This window comes from Cervus canadensis, chromosome 3 (genome assembly GCF_019320065.1).
Source record: "Cervus canadensis isolate Bull #8, Minnesota chromosome 3, ASM1932006v1, whole genome shotgun sequence".
NCBI lineage: Eukaryota > Metazoa > Chordata > Mammalia > Artiodactyla > Cervidae > Cervus > Cervus canadensis.
In genome coordinates this window covers 12,145,526-12,171,306 of record NC_057388.1, presented here as the reverse complement: position 1 = coordinate 12,171,306, position 25,781 = coordinate 12,145,526, and the positions used below count along the sequence as shown (strand labels likewise).

The 25,781-nt window shown below is 39.6% G+C and overlaps 1 protein-coding gene across 5 annotated transcripts in view; it reads right to left on the bottom strand.

Moving 5' to 3' along the window:
• DYNC1I1 (dynein cytoplasmic 1 intermediate chain 1) overlaps nt 1–25,781 on the bottom strand; it is a 370,739-nt gene that overhangs the window by 48,947 nt on the left and 296,011 nt on the right. For all 5 annotated transcript variants that reach the window (XM_043462652.1, XM_043462651.1, XM_043462655.1 and 2 more), the window contains one exon: nt 24,089–24,233. In XM_043462652.1, coding sequence (XP_043318587.1) covers nt 24,089–24,233 — 145 coding nt within the window. The remainder of the gene's footprint in view (nt 1–24,088; nt 24,234–25,781) is intronic.

Here is a 25,781-nt window from a genome sequence, read left to right as displayed (position 1 = left end):
ATTACTTTGCTAACAAAGGTCCATCTAGTCAAGGCTATGGTTTTTCCAGTAGTCATGTATGGATGTGAGAGTTGGACTGTGAAGAAAGCTGAGCACTGAAGAATTGATGCTTTTGAACTGTGGTGTTGGAAAAGACTCTTGAGAGTTCCTTGGACTGCAAGGAGATCCAATCAGTCCATCTTAGAGGAGATCAGTCCTGGGTGTTCATTGGAGGGACTGATGCTGAAGCTGAAGCTCCAAAACTTTGGCCTCCTCATGCAAAGAGTTGACTCATTGGAAAAGATCCTGATGCTGGGAGGGATTGGGGGCAGGAGGAGAAGGGGACAACAGAGGATGAGATGGCTGGATGGCATCACCGACTCAATGGACATGAGTTTGAGTAAACTCTGGGGGTTGGTGATAGACAGGGAGGTCTGGTGATTCATGGGGTCGCAAAGAGTCAGACACGACTGAGTGACTGAACTGAACTGAATGTGGTAGAATTGTGAGAGTGTTCATTAATAATTCAACCAGCTGATGTTGAGATAAGAGAGATCACTATGCTGAATCCAGGGATTAATGTAGAACAGAAGTATTGCTGGTAATCTACTGAAGCAGTAGTAGACATAGAACATTAGGCTGACCCTGGGGTTCAAAATCCTGAGGGGAAGGTGAGGTGTTTTTAGTGCCCAGGTTCACTCAGTATACCAAGCGAGAGGCGTAAGGGCCCACTTTTTCATAAGCCATTGCCCTTGTCACCTCTGACTTCCCTGGTGGCTCAGAGGGTAAAGCATCTGCCTGCAATGTGGGAGACCTAGGTTCAACTCCTGGGTGGGGAAGATCCCCTGGAGAAGGAAATGGCAACCCCCTCCAGTACTCTTACCTGGAAAACCACAGGGATGACTACCTACTGTAGCAGGTAGGCTATAGTCCATGGGGTTGCAAAGAGTCAGACACGACTGAGCGACTTCACTTTGTCATCTCCAGAAGCGTACACATCATCATAGCATGGCGTCACAGGCTGCCTTCCATCATCCCTTTGGGCCTCAAAAGCCTGCCTTCTGTTATTCCCTTCCTGTCACCTTGAGCGCATCGCTCCAGTTCAGCTATACTCTCACATCCAAACAACAATAGCAACAGGAACACTGTTTAATAGTAATAAAAGGATTTCCACTTCTTTCACAGTGTTTACCCTGGCCTGGCACTGTTCTAAGAGCTTTATATGTACACTAAATCATTTAATCTTCACAAGTACCATATGAGATAGGTAGTATTTTAACCTCCACTGTATACACTGCAACATAAAGAGGTTAAGTACCTTTCCTAAAGTCACACAGCTGGAGTGTCGACTATTCCATGTTTCTGATTTGAATACTCTGTTCCTTTTGCTTGAATTCCTTTCCCTTTCTCCATTTACCCAATGAAGCCCTTTGAGCCTCACCTTGAATGTCACCTGCTTTGAGAAACTCCTTTAGCATATTTCTTTCTCTATCCCCTCTCCACTGTTTTAGTCTGAGTTAGGAATTTTTCTTATAAACTATGATTTAGAGAAGAGTTGAGTCCCTTTCCTCTGGAGAGAATCACTTCCTACAAGAGTCAGACTTTCCCAGAGGTATCTTTAGAAAGAGCAATACTGCATGTAACAGTGAACCAAGAGGCCACCTTCAGACTTGTTAGGGAAAGTCCTCCTTTGATCACTTGATCAAATACTCACCATTTTGCATGAAAGGGGGTGGTTAAGGACACACACTCTGGTTGGCCCCCTCTTTGGATCCATCTTGCAAACTAATAGGAATTCTAATCACCTACTTTGTAAGAAAAATATCAGGAGGCCCTCAATCCCTGGATGGTTGCCTTAAGATTTTCTTCCCCCAAATTATAGTTTCTTAAATATTTCCTAATAGGATTTTTAAAGCTTAACCTCAGTTTTCTAATAATTATATTTCTAAATTATGGTTACAAATTTTACTACTCAAAACCACTACTAACTAAATATTTGCTACAGTGTCTCTTTAATGTACATCTTTAAAAGACCCAGGAATTATTCATCCATGTATTAATTCAGTGATTTATTATGTGTGTACCAGGTGCCAAGCACTATGCCAGGTACTGGGGAAAATATACAGAATAACATGGGTCTACACTCAAAGAGCTCTCGGTCTTACAGGGAAACGGCAGAAGTTCTACACACGATAAATGAGATTCCGTGACTAAGACCAAGCCATTTTCATTGTTGCATTATCTATAATTGTTGTGGTTTAGTCACTAAGTCGTGTCCAATTCTTTTCGACCCCATGGACTGTGTAGTCCACCAGGCTCCTCTGTCCATGGGATTCTCCTGGCAAGAATACTGGAATAGGTAGCCATTTCCTACTCCAGGGGATCTTCCCAACCCAGGGGCTGAATCTGCGTCTTCAGCATCGCAAGCAGTCTCCTGCATTGTAGGTGCATTCTTTACCGACTGAGCCACCAGGGAAGCCCTATAGCTAACATTTAACATTTATTACAATACCTAATCATTTTTAACGAATCTATTTTAAAGGTAATAACCAATGTTTCTTCTAACAAATAAATTTTTCCCAACTTCTTTTATTCATGAAAAATTGAAATGATCATTCCTTTCTAGTAGCTCAGAGTGGGGAAAATCAGCTAAGATAGTCATTTTACATTTTAACCCTGGCAGAGGATGTATTCATAAATATGAAATAGGTAACATTTATTGATTTCACAGTATTGCTTGAAAATTGACGATTATCTTTCAAATTTGAGCAAAGTCCTCACCCTTCAGTCACTTAGAAAATTTCATTGTCAGATTCACTGCTTTGTTAAAAGCTTAGGGGACTGAGATGTATGTTAACTGCTAAGACAAATTACACAATGTCAATACGAGACAGATACACCTGGAGGAAGTCAGTGACTCCCATCAATCAAATGTGTGTCCTGAAAGGTTTTAGAATGAGTGCACCCCAGGGTGCTGTCCAGGATACACATCAGATACCAACATACTGACATGTGGGTTAAGTCAGGCCATACACCAGACCAGTCAGCATAAAGCAACTGCATTTCAGAGACCAAAAGTTCTAGTGCAGAAAGGATTTGGAGAATATTATCATATCAATACAAGTGGGAGAAATCTGAGTCCTTTGATGTCTAAAGGAAACAACTGACCTGGCAAACACGCAAACAGGATCAAGAACCCAAATCCTTGTGAAGCTGTACCAGGACCAAAATAAATATTAACCCAATATTTAACTGGAATCCACTGAAACTTTCCAAACTGGATGCAGTGATAAAAAGTCCAAAGACTCATAACTTGTCTAGCCACTAAACTAAACTACAGCACAGGAAAAAATTATCCCAAACCTCAGCAAACAGAAAAGTTGAGTGGAATAATGAATGTTTTAATTCAGCCAAGAGCTCATATTTTATGTCTAAGCATCAATTCCAACATTTCCTGATGGATGGGAAATGTAATGTGCTAAGATACAGTAAAAGGTAAGAGTCAGTACTCAAACAGAATTTATTCCCGCAATGCTTTATTGTTTAAAGGATCATCAAGGATAGACTTTTAAATATGCAGCCTTTTACTGTTCTCTTAAAAACAACCTCATCGATATCTTTAAAGAAGAATTATCCAAGAGACTAATCAACGTTATTGAAACAGCAAAGTCATGAGAGGAAATGAAAATGGCAAAGTGACCTTGGAACAGGCAAGGAGGTTGGGGCATTTGGAAGGAGCAGGCTTGGTGGTGATTACGGGAATAAAGACAGACTGTAGGAGGTAAAACTTCAGTTTGGTTAAAAAAAAAAAATAGGCAGAAGATAAACAGGATTGGACAGGACCAGCAAGGTCAAAAGTGGGTGTTTCTGTTTTGCCTCCCCGCCCCCGCCCCCCCCCCCCCGCCCCGCCCTGCCTCCAATAAATTGGAGGGAAGGAGATGTCAGGTATAGAGAGAAAAGGGATGGATGATGCTATGACAGTCCTCCACAGGGACAGGCAGAAGACCTGTATCTCCCATGCTCTGCCCCACATCCTAGGTGGGACACACCTGACTGTTTGTTCTACTATCATTTGGACTCTTCCATAGACTGTCTATGTGGTAACCGACCATAAAACAAGCTATCTGCTACGCATGGTTGTATGTTTACTCTTCATCCACTGAGGCAAGGATCATATAATTTATTTCCTTTACCTCTCTTACAAGGGGTTAAAAACACTGATAATTAAGGTGATAAACAAAGCTCCTCTCATGACTGAAAATGGTTGCATTCCTATTCTTTTTCCAAAAATGTGCCTTTAATTATATTGCCTTAAATTTCTAACCAACAACCACCACCTTCCAAAGCCAAACACCAAAAAAATCTTCAATGCTTCTATCACGAACACGCAACTGCAGCTGACCTTTAAACACAGGCTTGACCTCCATGGGTACATGTATACATGGATTTTTTCAACAAACATTGCACCTGTATTTTCATTTTATAGATCTTTAAATTAACTAAGTGTAGGGGAAAGTTTCTGTTTGATTAGAGATCACACTGTCTAGAATCAAGGGAACTAGGGTTTGAGTCCTCACTATCCAAACTTTCAGCTTGCTGCCCTTAGATGAGTCATGTATCAAAAATTCCACCCCTCCTCCTCCACTTTTTTGAGGCAGAGAAAGCACTACTCAGAATTTCAACTGAGAGTGGTGAGTGCTCCTCACGCCCATGTTGTTCAAAGACCAACTGTACTTATTTTCTTCCTAAGTCAACTAAGCTAATGAAATCAGAAAGAATCATTTAAACATTTCAAGATTCTGTAAGCAATGTGTCTATTTGGTGTTTGTGAGCTAAATCACTCTTTAGAAGACCAAAACTCCAGAAAAATGCCATATACCATATTATGTTCTGTCTTTAGCCTTTCCTCAAAATTTAACTAAAATCACATATCATCGGGTGGAGAGGGAGGTGGGAGGGGGGATCGGGATAGGGAATACATGTAAATCCATGGCTGATTCATATCAATGTATGACAAAACCCACTGGAAAAAAAAAAAATAATAATAAAAAAAAATTAAAAAAAATAAAATAAAATAAAAAAATAAAATAAAGGCACTCATCCCAAAAAAAAAAAAAAAAAAAAATCACATATCAAGTTGATGGGAGTATTAGTTTCTCAAATCACAGAGTTGACAATGACTGCATTTTCCTCCAAATATACTTTTTAATTTAACTATAATATTTCTAAAATTGGGTGTAGAGCAATTTTAATTTTTAGTCGTGATCTTCAAAATCATAGCTTCTTTCTTTCTAAAAGTGTGGGAAGTGCTATTGTCTCTTGGGCAATCACATTACTTATGCAAAGTGAATCGGTATGGACTTTGCTACAGGCTTCAAAATTAGATTCATTTCACTCAGGGTGCTAATTCCAGCATGACATTTTTCCTTGGAATACAGATTTTTCTTTGCTAATATTATCTTTGTGTTAGAAATGCAAATTCTCAGTCGATATAATGTACAAAATGCATGTCTGCCTTGGCAAATTTTTCTGTTGTTTGGTTTTCCTTTAAACCTATTGTTTCTTTTTTGTTATCTTTATGAGCTATATTTATTTTTATGCACAAAGTATTATACTGAAGCCACTTTAAAAATATGACTTTAGGATTTTTCTTTACATTATTTAATTTGCAATCTGCTATGGTCTGAATGTATCCTCCTGAAATTCATACATTGAAATTCTAATCTCCAAACATGATGGTATTAGGAGGTGGGGCCTTTAGAGATGTTTAGGTCATGAGGGTGGAGTTCTTGTGAATGGGATTAGCGCCTTTCTAAACAGACTTCCACAGAGCTCCCTGGGGCCCTCCACCAGTCAGGACATTGGCTATGAACCAGGAAGGGCTCCTCACTGAAATGTGACCATGCTGGTACCTTAATCTTGACCTTTTCAGCTTCCAGAACTGTAAGAAGTATATTTCTGTTGCTTATTAGCCACCTAGCCTGTGATGTTTTGTTATAGCAGTCAAATAGAGTAAGATAACTTAAGCATCTTAGTGTATCACTAACTCATAATTGAAAAAGTCTTGACCATAACCTTCTTTACTTTTGTGAAATAATTAAAGGATTCCAAGTTATCCAATGAGTTTAAAGATTATCAAGGTAACCATTATTATCAGAAGAAACTAAATAAGTTAGTGTTAGTTGCTCAGTTGTGTCTAACTCTTTGTGACCCCATGGACTGTAGCCCACCAGGCTCCTCTGTCCATGGGATTCTCCAGGCAAGAATACTGGAGTGGGTAGCCATTCGCTTCTCCAAGGGATCCTCCTGACCCAGGGATCGGACCCAGGTCTTCCACACTGAAGGCAGATCCTTTAACATCTGAGCCATCAGAGAAGCCTTAAAGAACAATTATTCATCTTATGTTTTTCTGCTCTACACCTATCTGAAAATGGTCATTGTCAACAAGAAACTTTTTAAAAAGCCTTGCTTTCCAGAATTTTCAAAACAATATATTTTCACTTTTTACTAGGATAAAGCAGGTTATGTTCAGGCACAGTCTTGCAAAAGTGACTAGTAATTTTCGGAGATGTTTCTACCATTTCTTGTAAATTCTATGTGTGTTAAGGTTACAAAGATGAGAAAGACTTCAACCCATGTTGTCAAGAGTATCAAGCATAACCATTGTTTCAGTACATCACCACAAAAGGTTATGACTAATTTGCGATTTTAAATACATTCACAGTACAAACCTCTGGGGAGAACAAGTAGGGTACTAATTATATCATGAAACCTGGCTGGAGAGTGGGACACTGGTTTTCATTCTCCTGCCTGAATCCTGAACTAGCTCTCTAGTCCCTAACAGGATGAGGAGAAAGGAGAGACTCCTGAAAATAACTGAACTTACCGAACCCAGATCTGAAGAACAGAGAATTTGAAACAGAACTTTCAACTGGTTTAGAGCACAGCTCTCCAAATTTTAGCAGCATCACTATCTCTTAGAGGGTTTATCACAATTCAGATTGCCAGGCCTCACTCCCAGAGCTTTTGATGCAAAGTCTGAATTTCTATTAAGTCCTAGATAATGCTGACCAAGGGGCTTCACTCTGAGAACTCTTTGTTTAGAATTGTAGAAAATTGTAGAAAATTCCACTCCTGAATTTGTCAACCTGCTATGGTAAGTTGGGGATAGGTTTTGGGCAGTTCTGAATGTCAGAGTCAGGAGGTTTTTAAGGACCACCTAAGAGATTCATCTCCTATGCAAGAGTATACCATGTGACATGCCAGGCTGGATGAAGCTCAAGCTGGAATCAAGATTGCTGGGAGAAATATCAATAACCTCAGATACGCAGATGATACGACTAATGGAAGAAAAGAAAAGAGGAACTAAAGAGCCTCTTGATAAAGGTGAAAGAGGAGAATTAAAACGTTGGCTTAAAACTCAACATTCAAAAAAAAACCCAAAAAACTCAACATTCAAAAAACTAAGATCATGGCATCTAGACCCATCACCTCATGGCAAATAGATGGGGAAACAATGAAACAGTGACAGACTTTATTTTCTTGGGCCCTAAAATCACTATGGATGTTAAAAGACATTTTTCCTTGGAAGAAAAGCTATGACAAACCTAGATAGCATATAAAAAGCAGAGTCACCACTTTGCTTTTATAAAAGTCACCTTTTATACAAAGGTCCGTATAGTCTAAATTATGGTTTCCCCAGTAGTCATGTATGGATGTGAGAGTTGGACCATAAAGGAGGCTGAGTGCCAAAGAATTGATGCTTTTGAACTGTAGTGCTGAGAAGACTCTTGAGAGTCCCTTGGACTGCAAGGAGATCAAACCAGTCCATCCTAAAGGAAATCAACCTTGAATATTCATTCGAAGGACTGATGCTGAAGCTGAATCTTCAATTCTTTGGCCACCTGACGCAAAGAGCCAACTCACTGGAAAAAACCCTGATGCTAGCAAGGATTGAGTGCAGGAGGAGAAGGGGACGATAGAGGATGAGATGGTTGGATGACATCACAGACTCAATGGACATGAGTCTGAACAAACTCCAGGAGATAGTGAAGAACAGAGAAGCCTGGCACTTTGCAGTCCATGGGACTGCAAAGAGCCTGATGTGACTGAACAACAATAAGAGAATCATCAAGGACAGCTTGCCAAAAATGTGAGCATTCTTGTAAAACTGAAGTGAATCTTTGATATTTAATGCCAGCTGGTCCTCAAATTGGTGAAGTTTAGATATCCTCTGGAGTCAAGGCTCCCTCCCATCTCTCACAGGACCTGATCCAAACTCCCTCTTTCCCTGCCATATCCCAGTTCCCATCACTGTTAGAAGGTGAAAGTGCCTCTGACTTCACTGGAAAATAGGGACCTTCTATCATTCTCTGCTTCCCCCTTTACTCCATCACCTAAATCTACCCATAAGCCTTTCCTCTAGTCTTTGTGGTATCCCCCACCCGATTCTATATGGGCACCTTACATCATCTATCAGTTTTTCAAACCATCCTCTGTTGACCTATGTTTCACTGGTTCCTTCTCTTTAGACCACTAATGTGCTCAAATCTCTCAGAAAGTACAAAGACCAAGTCCTTCCTTGGCTCAGCCTTTCCTGCCAGCCTCACTGGATCTCCCCCAGTTTGCAGCCTAATGGCTGGGAGAACAGTCTATATTTTTGGTCCACTTGTTTTCCCTCCTCATTCTGCAACCACCCGTAATCTGTCTCCAGGGCGCTGCTGAAATTGCTCACTGAGCTCCATGCCACGCCCCTCTTGCCTTTTTGATCTCTGTCCTCCTCATCCTGTAGCATCGGCAACTCTAAGGCTATACCTTTGTCATCTTCAATTCCCGTTCTGTTCAGAATTTTCTCCCTTGGAAGAAATGACTAACTATATGTTGATCACTGTCATAGCTATGGGCTTCCCAGCTGGCTCAGCGGGTACAGAATCCGCCCACAATGCAGAAGCAGCAGGAGATGTGGGTTCGTTCCCTGGGTCAGGAAGACCCCCTGGAGGAGAAAATGGCAACCCACTCCAGTGTTCTTGCCAGGATAATCCCATGGACAGAGGAGCCTGGCAGGCTACAGTCCATGGGGTCGCACAGAATTGGACACGAGTTAGTGACTGAGCATGCGTGAACATCATAGCTACAGTTTTAACTCCACTCTTGGCCTCTGCGCTGCTGTTTCTGCAATTACTTTTGAGAAATTTCAGGCACCTCCGGTGGAGCATGCGCAGAATGCTAATTTTCTACCCCAGCTGAAGCCTGCTGCTCCTCTCCTACTTCCTGTCTTAGTTGCTAGCACCCCTGTTCTTTCACTCAGATGCTTGAGGGACAAATACCAGAACAGGCACTGTCCCCTCTTCCCAAGTCACTACATCTGCTTTACTTTCTCAGACTTGGGTTCTCCTGCACAAGCTCACTGCTTCTGCCACTGCCAACATCCTGGCTCTCACAGGAATGATCTAACTGGCCTTGTAACTGGATGTCCTGGCTCAAGACTTAGTACATGGGTGTGGAAAAAAAACATGGCTTTGGGGGCTGTCACACAAATCTATGCTCAACCCCCAGTGTCCCCACTTTTTCACTGAGCACATCAGGCAAGGTATTTAAGCTCTCCTGTGCCTCTTTCTTCCACAAAATGGGATAACGCTACCTACTCATAACTCTGTGAGGATTTAATGGGCTAATGTATGTAACACATTTAGCACAATGCCTGGCACACAGTACAACCTCAATAAGTGTTAGCTCCACTTCCCCCATCCCTGTAAATCATCTTCCTTGGAAAATTCCCTAAAATTAAATGTTGATTCATATATAAAATGACTTATTCATTCATAAAATTAAATTTTGATTCACTGCTCATTAAAAAAAAAATAAATCTAGCATACACCTATCTTTCCAGTCTCATTGCATGTTGTTTCCTAACAGGATCCCTGCTTTCAGTGATTTAGGTGGAAATGGCTGCTCATTTGTTGATTCAGCTGACAAGAAGGCAACCTGGTCCGCGGTCTACCAGGCAAACTTCTCCAACAACGTTTCTGCTTCAATGGGAAGCCTTTCTGGGCTGTGGTTTAAAGATGAAACTTGTAGGGGGAGGGCAATGTAATGTGTTTGAATTCTCTCTCGTTTCATGCTATCCTCACTGGAATCTGCAAAAATTAGCATCCTGTTTGGAATTTACTTCTTGCATCTTTCCTCCTCATTCTGGTGGTCTCAGCATTTTCTAGAGATCGCTATTAGTACTGACTTCACCTGAACCAACCACTCACTGCTCCTCCTCCTTTCCACATGTTTCTCCCATGCCCTTCGTGTCTCCCATTTCATGGTAAACTCATGTGCCTCCATTCTCAGACTTCTCACTGAAAGCTCCCTTGACTGCCTGCCTCATAAGCTCACCACCTCCCCTGCTGTATTCATCATGGCGTATTCAATTTCAGAACAGTGATACAGTCAGCTTCTTCCTTGCTCACCAGGGCTGTTCCAAGGCTCTTCAGCCATCCAGGAAAAAGCCCTGCCTTCTTCTAAGCTCAGGCCACTTGTCTGAGCCATCCTTTACCTCTTTTGATCTCTCTTAATTCATTAAAGACTTTAGCACTGGAATCACTGTCTTCTTCTCTAAGCCTGTCTTGCCATTTATTATCCTGGTTCATTTCAAAGCCCACAGCACACTAGGACTTGATCTTTTGTTTCTGTGATTACATCACTTCCAGTGAACTTCAACGTCACTGGACTTCAGCTATAGACATGACCACATCCTAGACCTTTTTTTTTTTTTAAATCACTTGGAATTTAGTTGTAAAATGCTATATCCAAGCATCCCACTTTCTATTCATTTCAGTTCAGTTCAGTTCAGTCGCGTCTCTTTGTGATCCCATGGACTGTAGCAGGCCAGGGTTCCCTGTCCATCACCAACTCCTGGAGCTTGCTCAAACTCAAGTTCATCGAGTTGGTGATGCCATCCAACCATCTCATCCTCTGTCATCCCCTTCTCCTCCTGCCTTCAATCTTTCCCAGCATCAGGGTCTTTTCCAATGAGTCAGTTCTTCACATCAGGTGGTCAACGTATTGGAGCTTCAGCATCAGTCCTTCCAATGAATTATCAGGACTGATTTTCTTTAGGATTGACTGGTTTGATATCTCTGCAACCCAAGGGACTCTCAAGAGTCTTCTCCAACATCACAATTCAAAAGTATCAATTTCTAAAAATTTACTAATTCTCTTACCCAATCACTCTCTTCATAATGTTCTTTGGTCTTATAGGGACTTCTTATAGGGAATTTCTCCTTTCTGTTTTCATTTTCTTTCTGCTCCAGCTTAGTCTAACATCAAACACTGTCCTGTCCACATTTCCAAACCCTATATGCTGTTGTCCTTCCATCAATCCTGTCAAAGCTCCAGCCCAGGCTCCATCTAACTGGATATCTCACCCATGTCCACCCATGTCTCCAACTCATTTGACCCTCCACACTGCCCTCTCCAACTCATTTGACCCTCCACACTGCCCAAGTCCATCTTTGCTTCCCTAATCAGTCCTTTCTGTTCCCTTCTGTGACCAGCTGAAACCTGCTCCCTTCAGCACCTCCACTTCCCACTCAGCAGAATACTTCATCTCCTACCTCACTGAGAAAATAGGACCAAGAAAGAGTTCTCTTTGCTTTCATTCACCAAACCTACACGCTTACATATATTTGGTCCCATCTTGTTTTGTTACAACAGAAAAAGTGTCACCTGATCAAATTTAAAATTCACCCCTGCCCTTGCTATGCATCATATTCACTCCAACATTTCCAGGACCCTTTCTCTGTCTTACACTAATAGGTTTTTCCTACTTCTTTACTGACTCTTCCAGAATAGCAATATCCTCAAGAGCCTCTGAAATCTTCAAAAAAAAGAAAGAAAATAGAAAAAAAGAAGAAAAACCCACTCTCCACTTCCCATCTTCCTCTCCTCATAGCCAAGCTTCTCTATTTTTCTTCAGCACTTCCTGTTTTCCAAGCACTTATTAATCCACTGTATCTATGTTCCACTCTCAATGTACTCCAAAGGGACCCTACTTGTCATGCACACGAATGGAGTTACTAAATACAAACGATACACTGCCGTCTTGATATTACTTCTCTAAAGTACTTGTTACTGTTGATTACTCCCTCCTCTGTTGCCTTTTGACTTTTCTATTATAGAAAATTTCAAACATATTTAGAAATAGGGTAATACCAATATCCAACTTCTATATTTATCAATATATGGCTAATCCTATTCATCAACATTCACAAGCTCTCCCCTTCCCAACAGATTATTTTTAAACAAATCCCTGATATCATATGACTTCTTCTATAAATACGTATGTGTGCATCTCTAAAAGGGCAAATCATTTAAAGTGATCACAATGTCATTATGACACCTAAACTAATAATTCATAATTATCAACAAATATTAAGTCAATATTCATATTTCCCTAGCAGCTTTCTAATTTTGTAATGGGTTGTTTGCTTGTATCAAGATCTATATAGGATCCATATTTTGAGATTGGCTGAAATGTCTCAAGTCTTGTTTTGTTCTATTTTGTTTTGACATATAGCTTCTACCTTCCATTTCTTTCTTTTTTTTTCTTAAAAACTATTTTGATTTTGTTGCTGAAATGAGATTAGTTTTTCCTATAGATTTCCCCACAGTCTGGATTTGGCTGATTGCATCCCTGTGGTATTATTTAACATTTTGCATCTGTACCTCCTACTGCCTCTAAATTCAGAGATCTGGTAGATTGATAAGATTCAGATTCAATCTGGGGGACAAACCTACTTCAAAAGTGGTATTATATACTCCCATAATTATGAAGGTGGTTTCTATTTTTAAGAGGTTATCAGCAATAATCATTGCTTAGATCATTAGAGGTTGCAAAGTGGTAATATTCAAATCTTATCACTTCTTTTTCCCATAATATTTCTATAAAGAAACACTACTCTCATCAAGTATATAGTAACCCTGAAGTACAAATAATATAGAAAAGACAAAATAAACTTTTGATTCTTTCAGAATAAATGATGGATTTTTTTCCTTTAGTTATTAGTTTTTAAAATAATCAAGTGGTTTCCTTAACATTCTCCAAAGATAATAAATGAGTTTTTTTTTTCTTTTTTCAGTATCATTATGATCTCAACCTATTACTCTTAAAGACAGCAGAAGCTTAGTCAGCTTGTTTTCCAAACTCTTCCACAAGAAATCTGTAGCATCTGTTAGCATTGTTACTTTCTAGTATGATGAAATACTTCAGACTCATTTTATACATTTCCCGCTCCAGATCTAGAGTCCTTAATTTCTTCAGGGATCTCTGGTTTTTTTTCAGCGCCACTGGCATTTAGAAAGTACAATATGGACACCAGAAGAGTCACTGATACGGATCGATCATTGTTTCTAAACCTTTTTGGTAGATAGCCATGTGAATATGTATTCTTTTAGATTTGGAGGTAACAAACACCATGAGTACTTATTGATACAACCAACTCAAATTCAGGATTATAACAGTTTTTACTTAACTTTGTGTACTTGTATCTTCTTTCAACCCTGCTGATAATATGAAATTCTCAGTGACCTCAACTCTCACAGACATCAACATCAAGATACAAATGCAACAGTGTTAGAGAGAGAAACAACAAAACCATTAGCAATGTGAGCACTGGGAGTAAACAATTTTTTTTTTTTTTGGTGGGGGGAGTCTTTTTATCCTTAAAATATATCTTTTTTGGAATGTATAGTAAAAAATACAGGGTTTTAAAGTCATTTAGAATTGTTCTGTACTGCAAGGTGTTGCCTTCAGTTTGAACCACACTAAAGTTGATTTCATGTTACTTCAATGTAAAGGAGCCAATTGTGAAATTTATAACTATGTAAAATAATATTTACATGGTTCTCAAACCAAATGTACTACCAAGGTATATTCAAGGAAGGATGGCTGTCCCTTTAAGCCTTCAGCCTCTCTATAAATAACACTTTGTGTGTGTGGTTCATCTCTCCAACTGTTAAAAATGTTTAAGCAGACATTTAATTTAGGGAGGAGACGAGAAGGCAGAGTAGAAGGACTTGAGCTCAATCCTCTCATGAAAACACCAGAATCACAACTGACTGCTGAACAACTATCAACGAAAAAGACTCGCACTTACCAAGAGAGATATCCTACACCCAGAGACAAATGGTAGGAGGTGTGCTTTTGCAATGTAATCAAATCCCATATGTATCAGTGTGTGCTAAGGTGCTTCAGTCATGTCCAACTCCTTGTGATCCTATGGACCATAGCCTGCCAGGCTCCTCTGTCCATAGGATTCTCCAGGCAAGAATACTGGAGTGGGTTGCCATGCCCTCCTCCAGGGGATCTGCCCAAACCAGGTACTGAGCCCACGTCTCTTATGTCTCCTGCACTGACAAATTTTTTTACCACTAGTGCCAGCTGGCTGGAAAATTACATTGCAGTGGTTCTCCCATAGGAATGAGAGTTCTGAGCCCCAGGTCATTCTCCCCAGCCTGGGGGTCTGAAGCCCAGACTAGGGGCTCCCAGAGCATTTAATCTGGAAGGCCAGCAGGCCCCGAGTACAAGAGCTCCACAGGACTGGGGCAGAGACTCCACTCTTGAAGGGCACACACAAGATTTCATGTGCACCAGGAAACCGGGACAAACCAGTGACTCCAGAGAAGCCTGGGCCAGGTCTACCTATGGGTCTGGGAGGATTTACTGGGAGGCAGAAGTCGGCTGTGGCTCATTGAGGAGGAAAGGACACTGGTGGCAGAGGACCCAGGGAACATCCGTCTGTGTGAGCTCTCCCAGAGGTCACCGTTTTGGCACTGAGAGCTGGCCCCATTCAACAGGCCACAGGTTCCAGTGCTGGCATGCCACAGGCCAGACAACCAACAGTGAGAACCCAGTACCACCCATGAGCAGACAGGCTGCCCAGAGCCTTCTGAGCCAACAGCCACCTATAAACACACTCTTTGACATGGTCCTACCCACAGAGGGATAAGACAGCTCCACCTACTACTGAGCAGGCACCAGCCCCTCCCACCAGGAAGCCTGCAGAGGCCCCTAAACCAAGCTCACCCACAAGGTGGGGGGAACATCAGACGCAAGAAGAACTACAACCCTACAGCCTGGGAAACAGAGACCACAAGTACAGGAAGTTAGGCAAAATGAGACAGCAGAGAAATATGCGGCAGACGAAGGAGGAAAATAAAGAAGAACAATTAAGTGAAGTGGAGATAGGCAATTTCCTGAAAAAGAATTCAGAGTAATGATAGTAAAGATGATCCCAGATACTGAAAACAGAATGGAGACACAGAGCGAGACGATATAAGAAATGTTCAATAAAGAGCCAAAGAATTGATGTTTTTGAACATTGAAATGTGGTGCTAGATTTTGAAAATTGAACTGTGGTGCTAGAGAAGACTCTTGAGAGTCCCTTGGACTGCAAGGAGATCCGACCAGTCCATCTTAAAGGAAATCAATCCAGAATATTCATTGGAAGGACTGATGCTGAAGCTTAAGCTCTAATACTTTGGCCACCTGATGCAAAAAGCCAACTCATTGGAAAAGACCCTGATGCTGGGAAAGATAGAGGGCAAAAAGAGAAAGGGGTGGCAGGTGTTGAGGTTACATAGCATAACCTACTCAATGGACATGAGTTTGAGCAAACTCCAGGAGATAGTGAAGGATGGGGAAGGCTGGTGTGCTGCAGTCCATGGGGTCGCAAAGAACTGGACATGACTTAGTGACTGAACAACAACAACAGAAGCTTTAAAGAACAAACAGAGAACAATACAATAACAGAAATGAAAAATACACTAGAAGGAATAATAGCAGAATAAATGAGGCAGAACGAATAAATGACCTAGAAAACAAACTGGGGAAATCACTGCTACAGAACAGAATAAAGAAAAAAGAACTAAAAGAAATGAGAACAGTCTAAGAGACCTCTGAGGCAACATTAAATGTACCAATATTTGCATTATAGGGGACCCAAAAGGAAAAGAGAGAAAGTATCTGAGAAAATGTTTGAAGAGATAATAGCTGAAAACTTTCCTAACACAAAAAAGGAAATAGGCACCCAAATCCAGACATTGCAGAGAGGCCCATGCAGGATAAACCCAAGGAGGAACATGCTGAGAAAAATAGTAATCGAACTGACAAGAATTAAAGACAAAGAAAAAAATATTAAAAGCAACAAATAACATACAAAGGAACTCCCATAAGATTATCAGCTGATTTTGCAGCAGAAACTCTGCAGGCCAGGAGGGAGGGACGTGACATATTACAAGTGATAAAAGGGAAGAACCTACAATGAACAATACTCTACCTAGCAAGGCTCTCATTCAGATCTGATGGAGAAATCAACAGCTTTACAGACAAGCAAAAAGTAAGAGACTTTAGCACCACTGGACCAGCTTTGTAATAAGTGTGAAAAGAACTTCTCTAGGAGGAAAAGAAAAAGTCACAACTAGAAAGAAGAAAATTACTAACAGAAAAGTTCACTGGTTAGGGTAACTGGTTAGGGTAAAAATACAGTAAAAGTAGGAAATCATTCACATACAAATAAACAAAACCAGCAATCATGAGAAGAGGAGGATATAAATGTGGGATATTTGAAATGCATTTGAAATTAAGAGACCAATAACATAAAACAACCTTGTATACATACAGATTGCTATATTGAAACCTTTTTGTAACCACAAGCCAAAAATCTATAATAGAAATATACATAAAAAGTAAAAAAGCAATCCAAACACAGTACTCAAGATACTCATCAAATCACAAAAGAGAACAAAAGAGGAAAGAAAAAAGACCTACAAAAACAAACCCAAAACATTTAAGAAAATGCAAGTAGGAATATACATATCAATACTTACTTTAAATGAAAATGAATGAAATGCTCCAATCAAAAGACACAGACTTGCTGAATAGATACAAAAACAAAACCAGTATATATGCTGTCTACAAGAGACTCATTTCACACCTAGGAACACATACAGACTGAAACTGAGGGGATGGAAAAAGATATTTCATGTAAATGGAAATCAAATATCATAACAGACAATATAGACTTCAAAACAAAGACTACTACAAGAGACAAGGAAGGACACTACATAATGATCAAGGGATCAATCCAATAAGACATAATAATTGTAAATATTTATGCACCCAACACAGAAGCACCTCAGTACATAAGACAAGCACCAACAAACACAAAAGGGATAATTGACAGTAACACAATAATAGTGGGGGACTTTAACACCCCACTTACAACAATGGACAGATCATACAGACAGAAAATTAATAAGGAAATATAAGCCTTAAATGAAACATTAGACCAGCTGGACTTAACTGATATTTATAGAGCATTCCATACAAAAGCAGCAGAATACACATTCTTCTCAAGTGCATGTGAAACATTCTCTGAGATAGATCACATGCTGGGCCATAAAGCAAGCCTTGATAAATGTAAGAAAACTGAAAACATATCAAATATCTTTTTTGACAGGAATGATATGACATTAGAAATCAACTATAAGAAAAAAAAGTTGTAAAAGCCACAAACACACGCAGGTTAAGCAATATGCTACTAAACAACTAATGGATCACTGAAGAAATCAATGAGGAAATCCCAAATAAACAACCAAACTTTACAGCTAAAGCAACTAGAAAAAGAATAAAACACAACGCTAGTATAAGGAAAGAAATCAAAGATCAGAACAGAAATAAATGAAATAAAGAAAACAACAGAAAAAACTCAGTGAAGCTAAAAGTTGGTTCTCTGAAAAGATAAACAAAATGGATAGGTCTTTACCTAGACTCGTCAAGAAAAAAAGAGGGCTCAAATTAATACTATTAGAAATGAAAAAGGAGAAGTTACAATTGACATCACAGAAATGCAAATGATCATAAAAGACTACTACAAGCAACTCTATGCCAATAAAATGGACAACCTGAAAAAAATGGACAAATTCTTAGAAAGATATAATCTACAAAGTCTGAACCAGAAAGACACAGAAAATATTAACAGAATAATCACAAGCACTGAAAGTGAAACTATGATTTAAAAACTCCCAACAAACACAAGTCTAGGACCAAATGGCTTCACAGGAAAATTCTATCAAACATTGAGAGAAGTGTGTGCATGCATGCTCAGTCATGTCTGACTCTGTGATCCCATGGACTAAAGTCCATGGCTCATCTGTCCATAGGATTCTTCCAGCAAGAATACTAGAATGGGTTATTACCATTTTCTCCTCCAAGGGATCTTCCTGACCCAAGGATCAAACCTGTGTCTCAAAGCAGTGTCTCCTGCATTACATGCAGATTTTTTTACCACTGAGCCACTGGGGAAATCCACATTTAGAGAAGAGGTAACACCTATAGTTCTGAAACTATTCCCAAAAAAACTGCAGAGGAAGAAACACTCCCAGACTAATTCTATGAAGTATTACCCTGACACCAAAACCAGACAGAAATATCATAAAAAAATAAAACTGCAGGCCAATATCACTGATGGACTTAGATGCAAAAATCCTCACACAATATCAGCAAACATAATTCCTACATTAAAAAGATCATACACCTTGATCAAGTGGGATTTATCCAGGGATGCAAGAAGTTTTCAATATTTTCAAGTCAGTGTGAAGCATCACACTAACAAACTGAAGAATAAAAACCATATGATCATCTCAATAGATGCAGAAAAAACTTTTGACAAAATTCAGTATCCACTTATGATAAAAACTCTCTAAAAGGTGCACATAGAAGGAAACCATGTCAACATAACATAAGCCATATATGACAAACCCACAGCTAACACCACACTGTATGAGGAAATGTTGAAAGCATTTACTCTAGGACTAGGAACAAGACAAGAATGTCTACTCTTGTCACTTTAATTCAACATAGGTTTGGAAGCTCTAATCACAGCAATCAGAGAAGAAAAAGTAATAAAAAGAATTCAAGTTGAAAAAAGAAGTAGTAAAACTGTCACTGTTTGCAGATGGCATGATACTACATATAGTTCAGGATGGGGGAAACATACACCTGTGGCTGATTCATGTCAATGTATGGTAAAAACCACCACAATATTGTGAGGCAATTAGCCTCCAGTTAAATAAATTAATTAAAAAAAGAAAATCCTAAAGATGCTACCAGAGAACTACTAAAACTCATCAGTGAACTTGGTAAAGTTGCAGGATACAAAATCAATACACAGAAACCTCATGCATTTCTATACACTAACAATGAAAGATCACAAGGAGAAATTAAGGCAACAATCCCATTTACCATTGCATCAAAAAAACTAAAATATCTAGGAATAAATCTACATAAGGAGCAAAAGACCTATACTTTGAAAACTATAAGACGTTGATGAGAGAAGTCAGAGATGATACAAACAGATGGAAAGATATACCATGTTCTTGAATTAGAAGAATCAATATTGTCAAAATGAATATACTACTGAAGGCAATGTACAGGTTCAATGCAATTCCTATTAAATTACCAATGGCATTTTTCATAGAACTAGACAGCAATTTTAAAATCTGTATGGAAATACACAAGATCCTGAATAGCCATAGTAGACCTGAGAAAGAAAAATGGAGCTGGAGGAGTCAGGCTCCCTGACTTCACACTGTACTACAAAGCCACAGTCATCAAAACATTATGAAATTGGTACACAAATGGACATACAGATCAATGGAACAAGACAGAAAGCCTAGAGATAAACCCATGCCCCTATGGGCACCTTATCTTTGACAAAGGAGGCAAGAATATAAAATGGAGAAAAGGCAGTTTCTTCAATAAGTGTTGTTGAATAAAGTTGACTACATGTCCACTACGTGTAAAAGAATGAAATTAGAATATTCTTTAACACCATACACAAAAATAAGCTCCCTTCAGAGGAAAACATATGCAGAACACTGACATAAATCACAGCAATATCTTTTTGGATCCACCTCCAAGAGTAATGAAAGTAAAACCAAAAATAAACTAGTGGGACCCAATTAAACTTAAAAGCTTTTGCTCCACAAAGGAAACCATAAACAAAACCAAAAGACAATCCACAGAATGGAAGAAAGTATTTGCAAATGATGCAACCAACAAGGGATTAATCCTCCAAATATATAAACAGCTTATGCAGCTCAGTATAAAAACAAACAACCCAATCAAGAAATGGGCCAAAGATATAAAGAGACATTTCTCCCAAGAAGATATACAGAATGTCCCAAAAGCATATGAAAAGATGCTCAACATTGCTAACCCTTAGAGAAATGCAAATCAAAACTACAATGACATACCAATTCATGCTAGTCAGAATGGCTATCATCAAAAAGTCTACAAACAATAAATGCTGGAGAGGGTTTGGAGAAAAGGGAACTCTCCTATGCTATTCAGTTCAGTTCAGTTCAGTCGCTCAGTTGTGTCCGACTCTTTGGGATCCCATAACTGCAGCATGCCAGGCCTCCCTGTCCATCACCAACTTCCAGAGTCTACTCAAACTCATGCCCATTGAGTCGGTGATGCCATCCAGCCATCTCATCCTCTGTCGATCCCTTCTCCTGCCCCCAATCCCTCCCAGTATCAGGGTCTTTTCCAATGAGTCAACTCTTCGCATCAGGTGGCCAAAGTATTGGAGTTTCAGCTTCAGCATCAGTCCTTCCAATGAACACCCAGGACTGATATCCTTTAGGATGGACTGGTTGGATCTCCCTGCAGTCCAAGGGACTCTCAAGAGTCTTCTATGCTATTAGTGGGATGTAAATTGGTACAACCATTATAAAGCACAGTATGGGGGTTTCTTAAACAGCTAAAAATAGAGTTACCATATGATCCAGCAATCCCACTCGGGCATATATTGAAACAAAACCATAATTAGAAAAGATACATACACCCCAATGTTCACTGCAGCACTGTTTATAATAGGCAAGACATAGAAGCAACCTAAATGTCCATCAACAGAGGAATGGATAAAGAAGATGTGGTACATACACAACAGAATATTACTCAGCAATGAAAAAGAAGGAAATAATGCCATTTGCAGCAACATGGATGGACTTAGATACTGTCGTACTGAGTGAACTAAGTCAGACACAGAAAGACAAATATCATATGTCACTAATATGTGGAACCAAAACAGGAGGGGGGTAAAATGAATTTTTTACAAAACAGAAGTACAGTCACAGAGGTAGAACGCAAACTTACAGTTCCCAGGGCGTAAGTAGGGGAGGGATAAATTGGGAGATTGGGATTTGCACATATATACGTAACATAGATATAAATACATTACTACTATAACTACTATATATAAAATAGATAATAATAAGAATCTACTGTTCAGCACAGGGAACTATACTCAATACTCTGCAATGACCCATATGGGAAAATAATCTAAAAAAAAGTATGGCTATATGTGTATGAATAACTGATTCACTTTGCTGTACATCTAAAACTAACACAACATTGTAAATCAACTGTACGCCAAAAAAAGTTTTTTTAAAGAGATACATGTACCCTAATGTTCACTGCAGTGCTATTTACAATAGCCAAAACATAGAAGCGACATAAATGTCCACAGAGAGAAGAGTGGATAAAGAGGACGTGGTATGTAATACATAATGGAATATTACTCAGTCACAACCAAGAATAATACCATTTGCAGCACACCTAGAGATTATTATACCAAGCGAAGTAATCAGACAGAAATACAAACATCATATGATATCACTTGTATGTGGAATCTAAAACAATGATACAAATGGACCTGTTCACAATATAGAAACAGACTCACAGAGTTCAACACCAGACTTACGGTTACCGAAGGGGAGAGTGGAGGGAGGGATAAATCAGGAGCCCGAGACTACTGTACAGCCCAGGGAGCTCTACTCAATACTCTACAAGAAACTCTATGGGAAAACGACCCGAAAAAGAACTGAGTCACTTCGCTGGACTCCTAAAATCAACACAACATTGCAAACCAACTATACTATAAAATAAAAATTAAATTTTAAAAATGTATAAGTAAACAGTAAATGATGACAATGAACCGTTTACATGTTTCTCCACCTTGCTTTTCTCATTTAAAAAATGTACTCTAGAGATCACTTCATAAGAGTACGAGAACATCTTCACTTCTCTCTACATCTGAATAGTACTCCCTTATGTGGACATGCCATACTTCTGATTTATTCAGTGTCCTACTGATGGACTTTTGGGTTTTTTCCAGTGTTCTGCGATTCAAGGTAGTCTTTCTCTATCAAGAAATCTCTCAAAAAAAAAAAAAAGAAATCTCTCTGCATAAGTCTTTTTCTTATTTATTGCTAATATATCTTTGGCATTAGAATCCTAGAAGTGGGAACTGCTCTATCAATGAGCAAATATGTATTCATTATTTTTAGATATTGCCAAATTCCCCTCCCTAGTGTTGTACTATTTGCATGTCCAATGACATTGTAGGAGAATGGTTGTTTTCTTTCAGTCTCACCACAGAGAATGCTATCTTCTGGATTTGTGTCAGTCTCATAGTTGAAAAAAGGTTTCTCAACTTGGTTTTAGTTTGAATTTCTAAGCATGGTTGTTTTTCAAGCAGTTAAGAGCCAACTCTGTCCTCTTGATATGGTCTCTTTTCATTAATATCCTGGAAGCCCCATTTGCAAACAATTCTATTTTTTCCCATTTCTTGGGTTGTTAATTTTAACCTTCTTTTCTACTTCCATAACTCCTATTTATTTCCTAAATATTTTCTTTCTCTGCATTGTGTCTCAGCATTTCTTTTAAGATCCATTCCTTGGACTTAATAATCATTGTTATTCTTATTGCAATTAAGTCCGTACCTGCAGCCCCAAACTCTCCCTCTTCTTCGGTCCCAATTCTCAAACTGCGTAGTGAAGGTTGTGAGTTGTGCCTCCCAGGCACCTTAAACCCAACCTGTCTGCTGCCCCTTATCATCACGCCCTTCTCTGGGCATTGTTCAGCGCAATGAATGCCACCCCAGCTCTCCAGCTGCCCCAGTCTTAAACCTGGGCTCTTTTCTGCTGACTCTCTCTCTCACCTTCCTTGAATCAAATCAATTGCCAAATTCTGTGATGTTCTCCTCATAAATGATTCTTGAATCCATCTATTTTTCTCCATTTCAAACTATTGATCTAAGCCACTGTCATTTCTTCCCTGGACTCCTGCACCTTTCTTGTAGGTGGCCTTTCCTAGTTTTTCTTGCTCCCAAACATGATCAGAATTACCTTTAAAAGTACAAATAAGAGGACTACCCTGGTGGCACAGTGGATAAGATTCTGCCTGCCAATGCAGATGATACTGGTTCGATCCCTCATCCAGGAAGATCCTACATGCCCTGGAGCACATAAGCCCATGGGCCACAACTACTGAGCCTGCGCTCTAGGGCCCATGAGCCACAACTACTGAAGCCCATGTGCCTAGAGACTGTGCTCTGCAACAAGAGAAGACACCGAAATGAGAAGCCCGTGTACCGCAATGAAGAGCAGCCCCCACTCACAGCAATTAGAGAAGGCCCTTGCAAAGCAATAAAGACCAACACCATCATAAACAAATAAATATTTTTTAAAAGTACAAATAAGACAGTGCCATTTACTTATTTGAAAACCACCAAAACTCAAAAAGTCCCTAAAACCCGAACCTCCCAAACCAAGAAACCCATCTCAAGTCCTGTATTTCCATAGATACAGATGTATATAACCACTGCAAAGCTCTGGATACTCAATACTGAACTGATAACAGGGGGTACACCTCTGGGGAGAAGGCTAGGGTCAAAGTCAATGAAGGGGATGCCATGGGGAGGCTTAGTGTTGGTGAAGGAGGACTTATTTTATCATTATTTGCATGGTCTGAATTTTTACAATTAGAGTATTCTCCAGTAACATATATTACTTATATATGCTAAAATAAATTAAGTGGACTGAAAAAGTGAGCCTTAACTAGCTCGCACGCAGCTCGGGTTCACCAGAAAGTTGTATGAATTCCCCACGTCAGGTCTCCTAGAAGAGACTTCAGACTCTCCACAGTGCCTCGCAGGGGACAACACTGTCCTCTTGCCTAGGTGGCCGCTGGGAAAGTCAACCAAGGTGTGCTTACCTTTGTAGTCCACAGCTTGACGGTCCAGTCAAATGACGATGTGACAAACAGGTGTGAGAAGTCGATTGGGCCCACTGCCATATGGCAGTTAATCCCTGTCACGGGCCCTTGGTGGCCTTCGAAGACCTCCCCGATGCCGGCTTTGCTGCATGAAGACCACACAAGACAAGGGTTTCAGTGACCTTCACAAATCAGGGACTGCTTTTAAGGAAACAAAACAAAACAAAACAGGTTTGTCTCTGCACGATTGCTTCTCCATAATTTAGGACAGCCATAAACCACCAGACATGAAACTCACTGTTACAGTTACCTTGAGAGAAATAAATCCTATCCTGCTCTCAGTAATTTAAAAACATGGAGCAATAACATCTTTTAAATCTTCAGAATTTACCATCAAATTTTATCACTTAATCCTTTTTCGGGAGTATCTCAAAGCCCATCACTGCTGATGAAGCTATTAATACTTTGATAGAAAACACATACATATCCACTGATGCCTGTGATATGGAGGGGCAGCTATACTGTGCCATTTTTAGATGGAACTTGAAAATCCTTAGATTTTGGTACCTGCAAGGACTCCTGGAACCAATTCCCCATGGATTCAGATACCAGGGGACAACTATATACTCAGATCCCAGAGCTTTCATAGTTATAATAAGATGATTCTATTCTTGTGACGACATTTGGCACAACTTCCATTTTAACTCCTTTTAGAGAAGACTTAAGACCTGGGTTCGATCCCTGGGTCAGGAAGATCCCCTGGAGGAGGAAATGGCAACTCACTCCAGTACTCTTGCTTGGAAAAATTCCATGGACGGAGGAGCCTGGTAGGCTACAGCCCATGGGTTGCAAAGAGTTGGACACAACTGAGCAACTTCACTTTCTCTTTGGCTATAAAACTTCACATATCCTTGAGTACATGCATTTATTCTTTCAAGAAAATGCTTTTTCTTTAAAGTTTTTTCTTTTTTTTTTGCTGTGGGCCATTTTTAAAGTCTTTATTGAATTGGTTACAACATTGCCTCTGTTTTTTTCTGTTTTGGTTTTTTGGTCACCAGGCATTTGAGATCCTAGCTCCCCCACCAGGGATCAAACCCACACCCCTTGCATTGGAAGACAAAGCCTTAACCACTGGACCTTGAAGGAAGTCCCTCAAGAAAATTTCTTAAATTAGGTTGACACTCCTGAAAATGTAAAACTTTGTGGAAACACTTGTTGCCACAAAAATAATAGGCAAAATAACTTAAATGTAATACAGAGGAAATCATATTTTCACTGAAAGGAGGAGAGAAATTTACAAATCCACTAAATGTAAATTCCATAAGGGCTGGTGCCTTGTTTTTCTTGTTGCAAAGTGTAGTAAGTGCTCAATAAACACTTGTTGAACAAAACAGCAAAGGAAGAGACAAACTTACGCCTTTCTCCCCAAGGGAAGTACATTTGAGAAATGGTGATACACAATTTGAAAGTTATCCACAGACATATGTCATTTATTTAACTAAGCTGGGATTGTTTCCATCACCCGTTATTATACAACAGTCTGCATGCAATAACACCCAATTACAAAGTATATCAAAATGCTGTATTTTAAAAATTCATGTGCACAAGGTTATAATTATGACCAATACAGAGGGGTTGTGGTATCTAAATATTACATCACAAAGAGTGAAAATGAATGACGTTATCAAAGCAT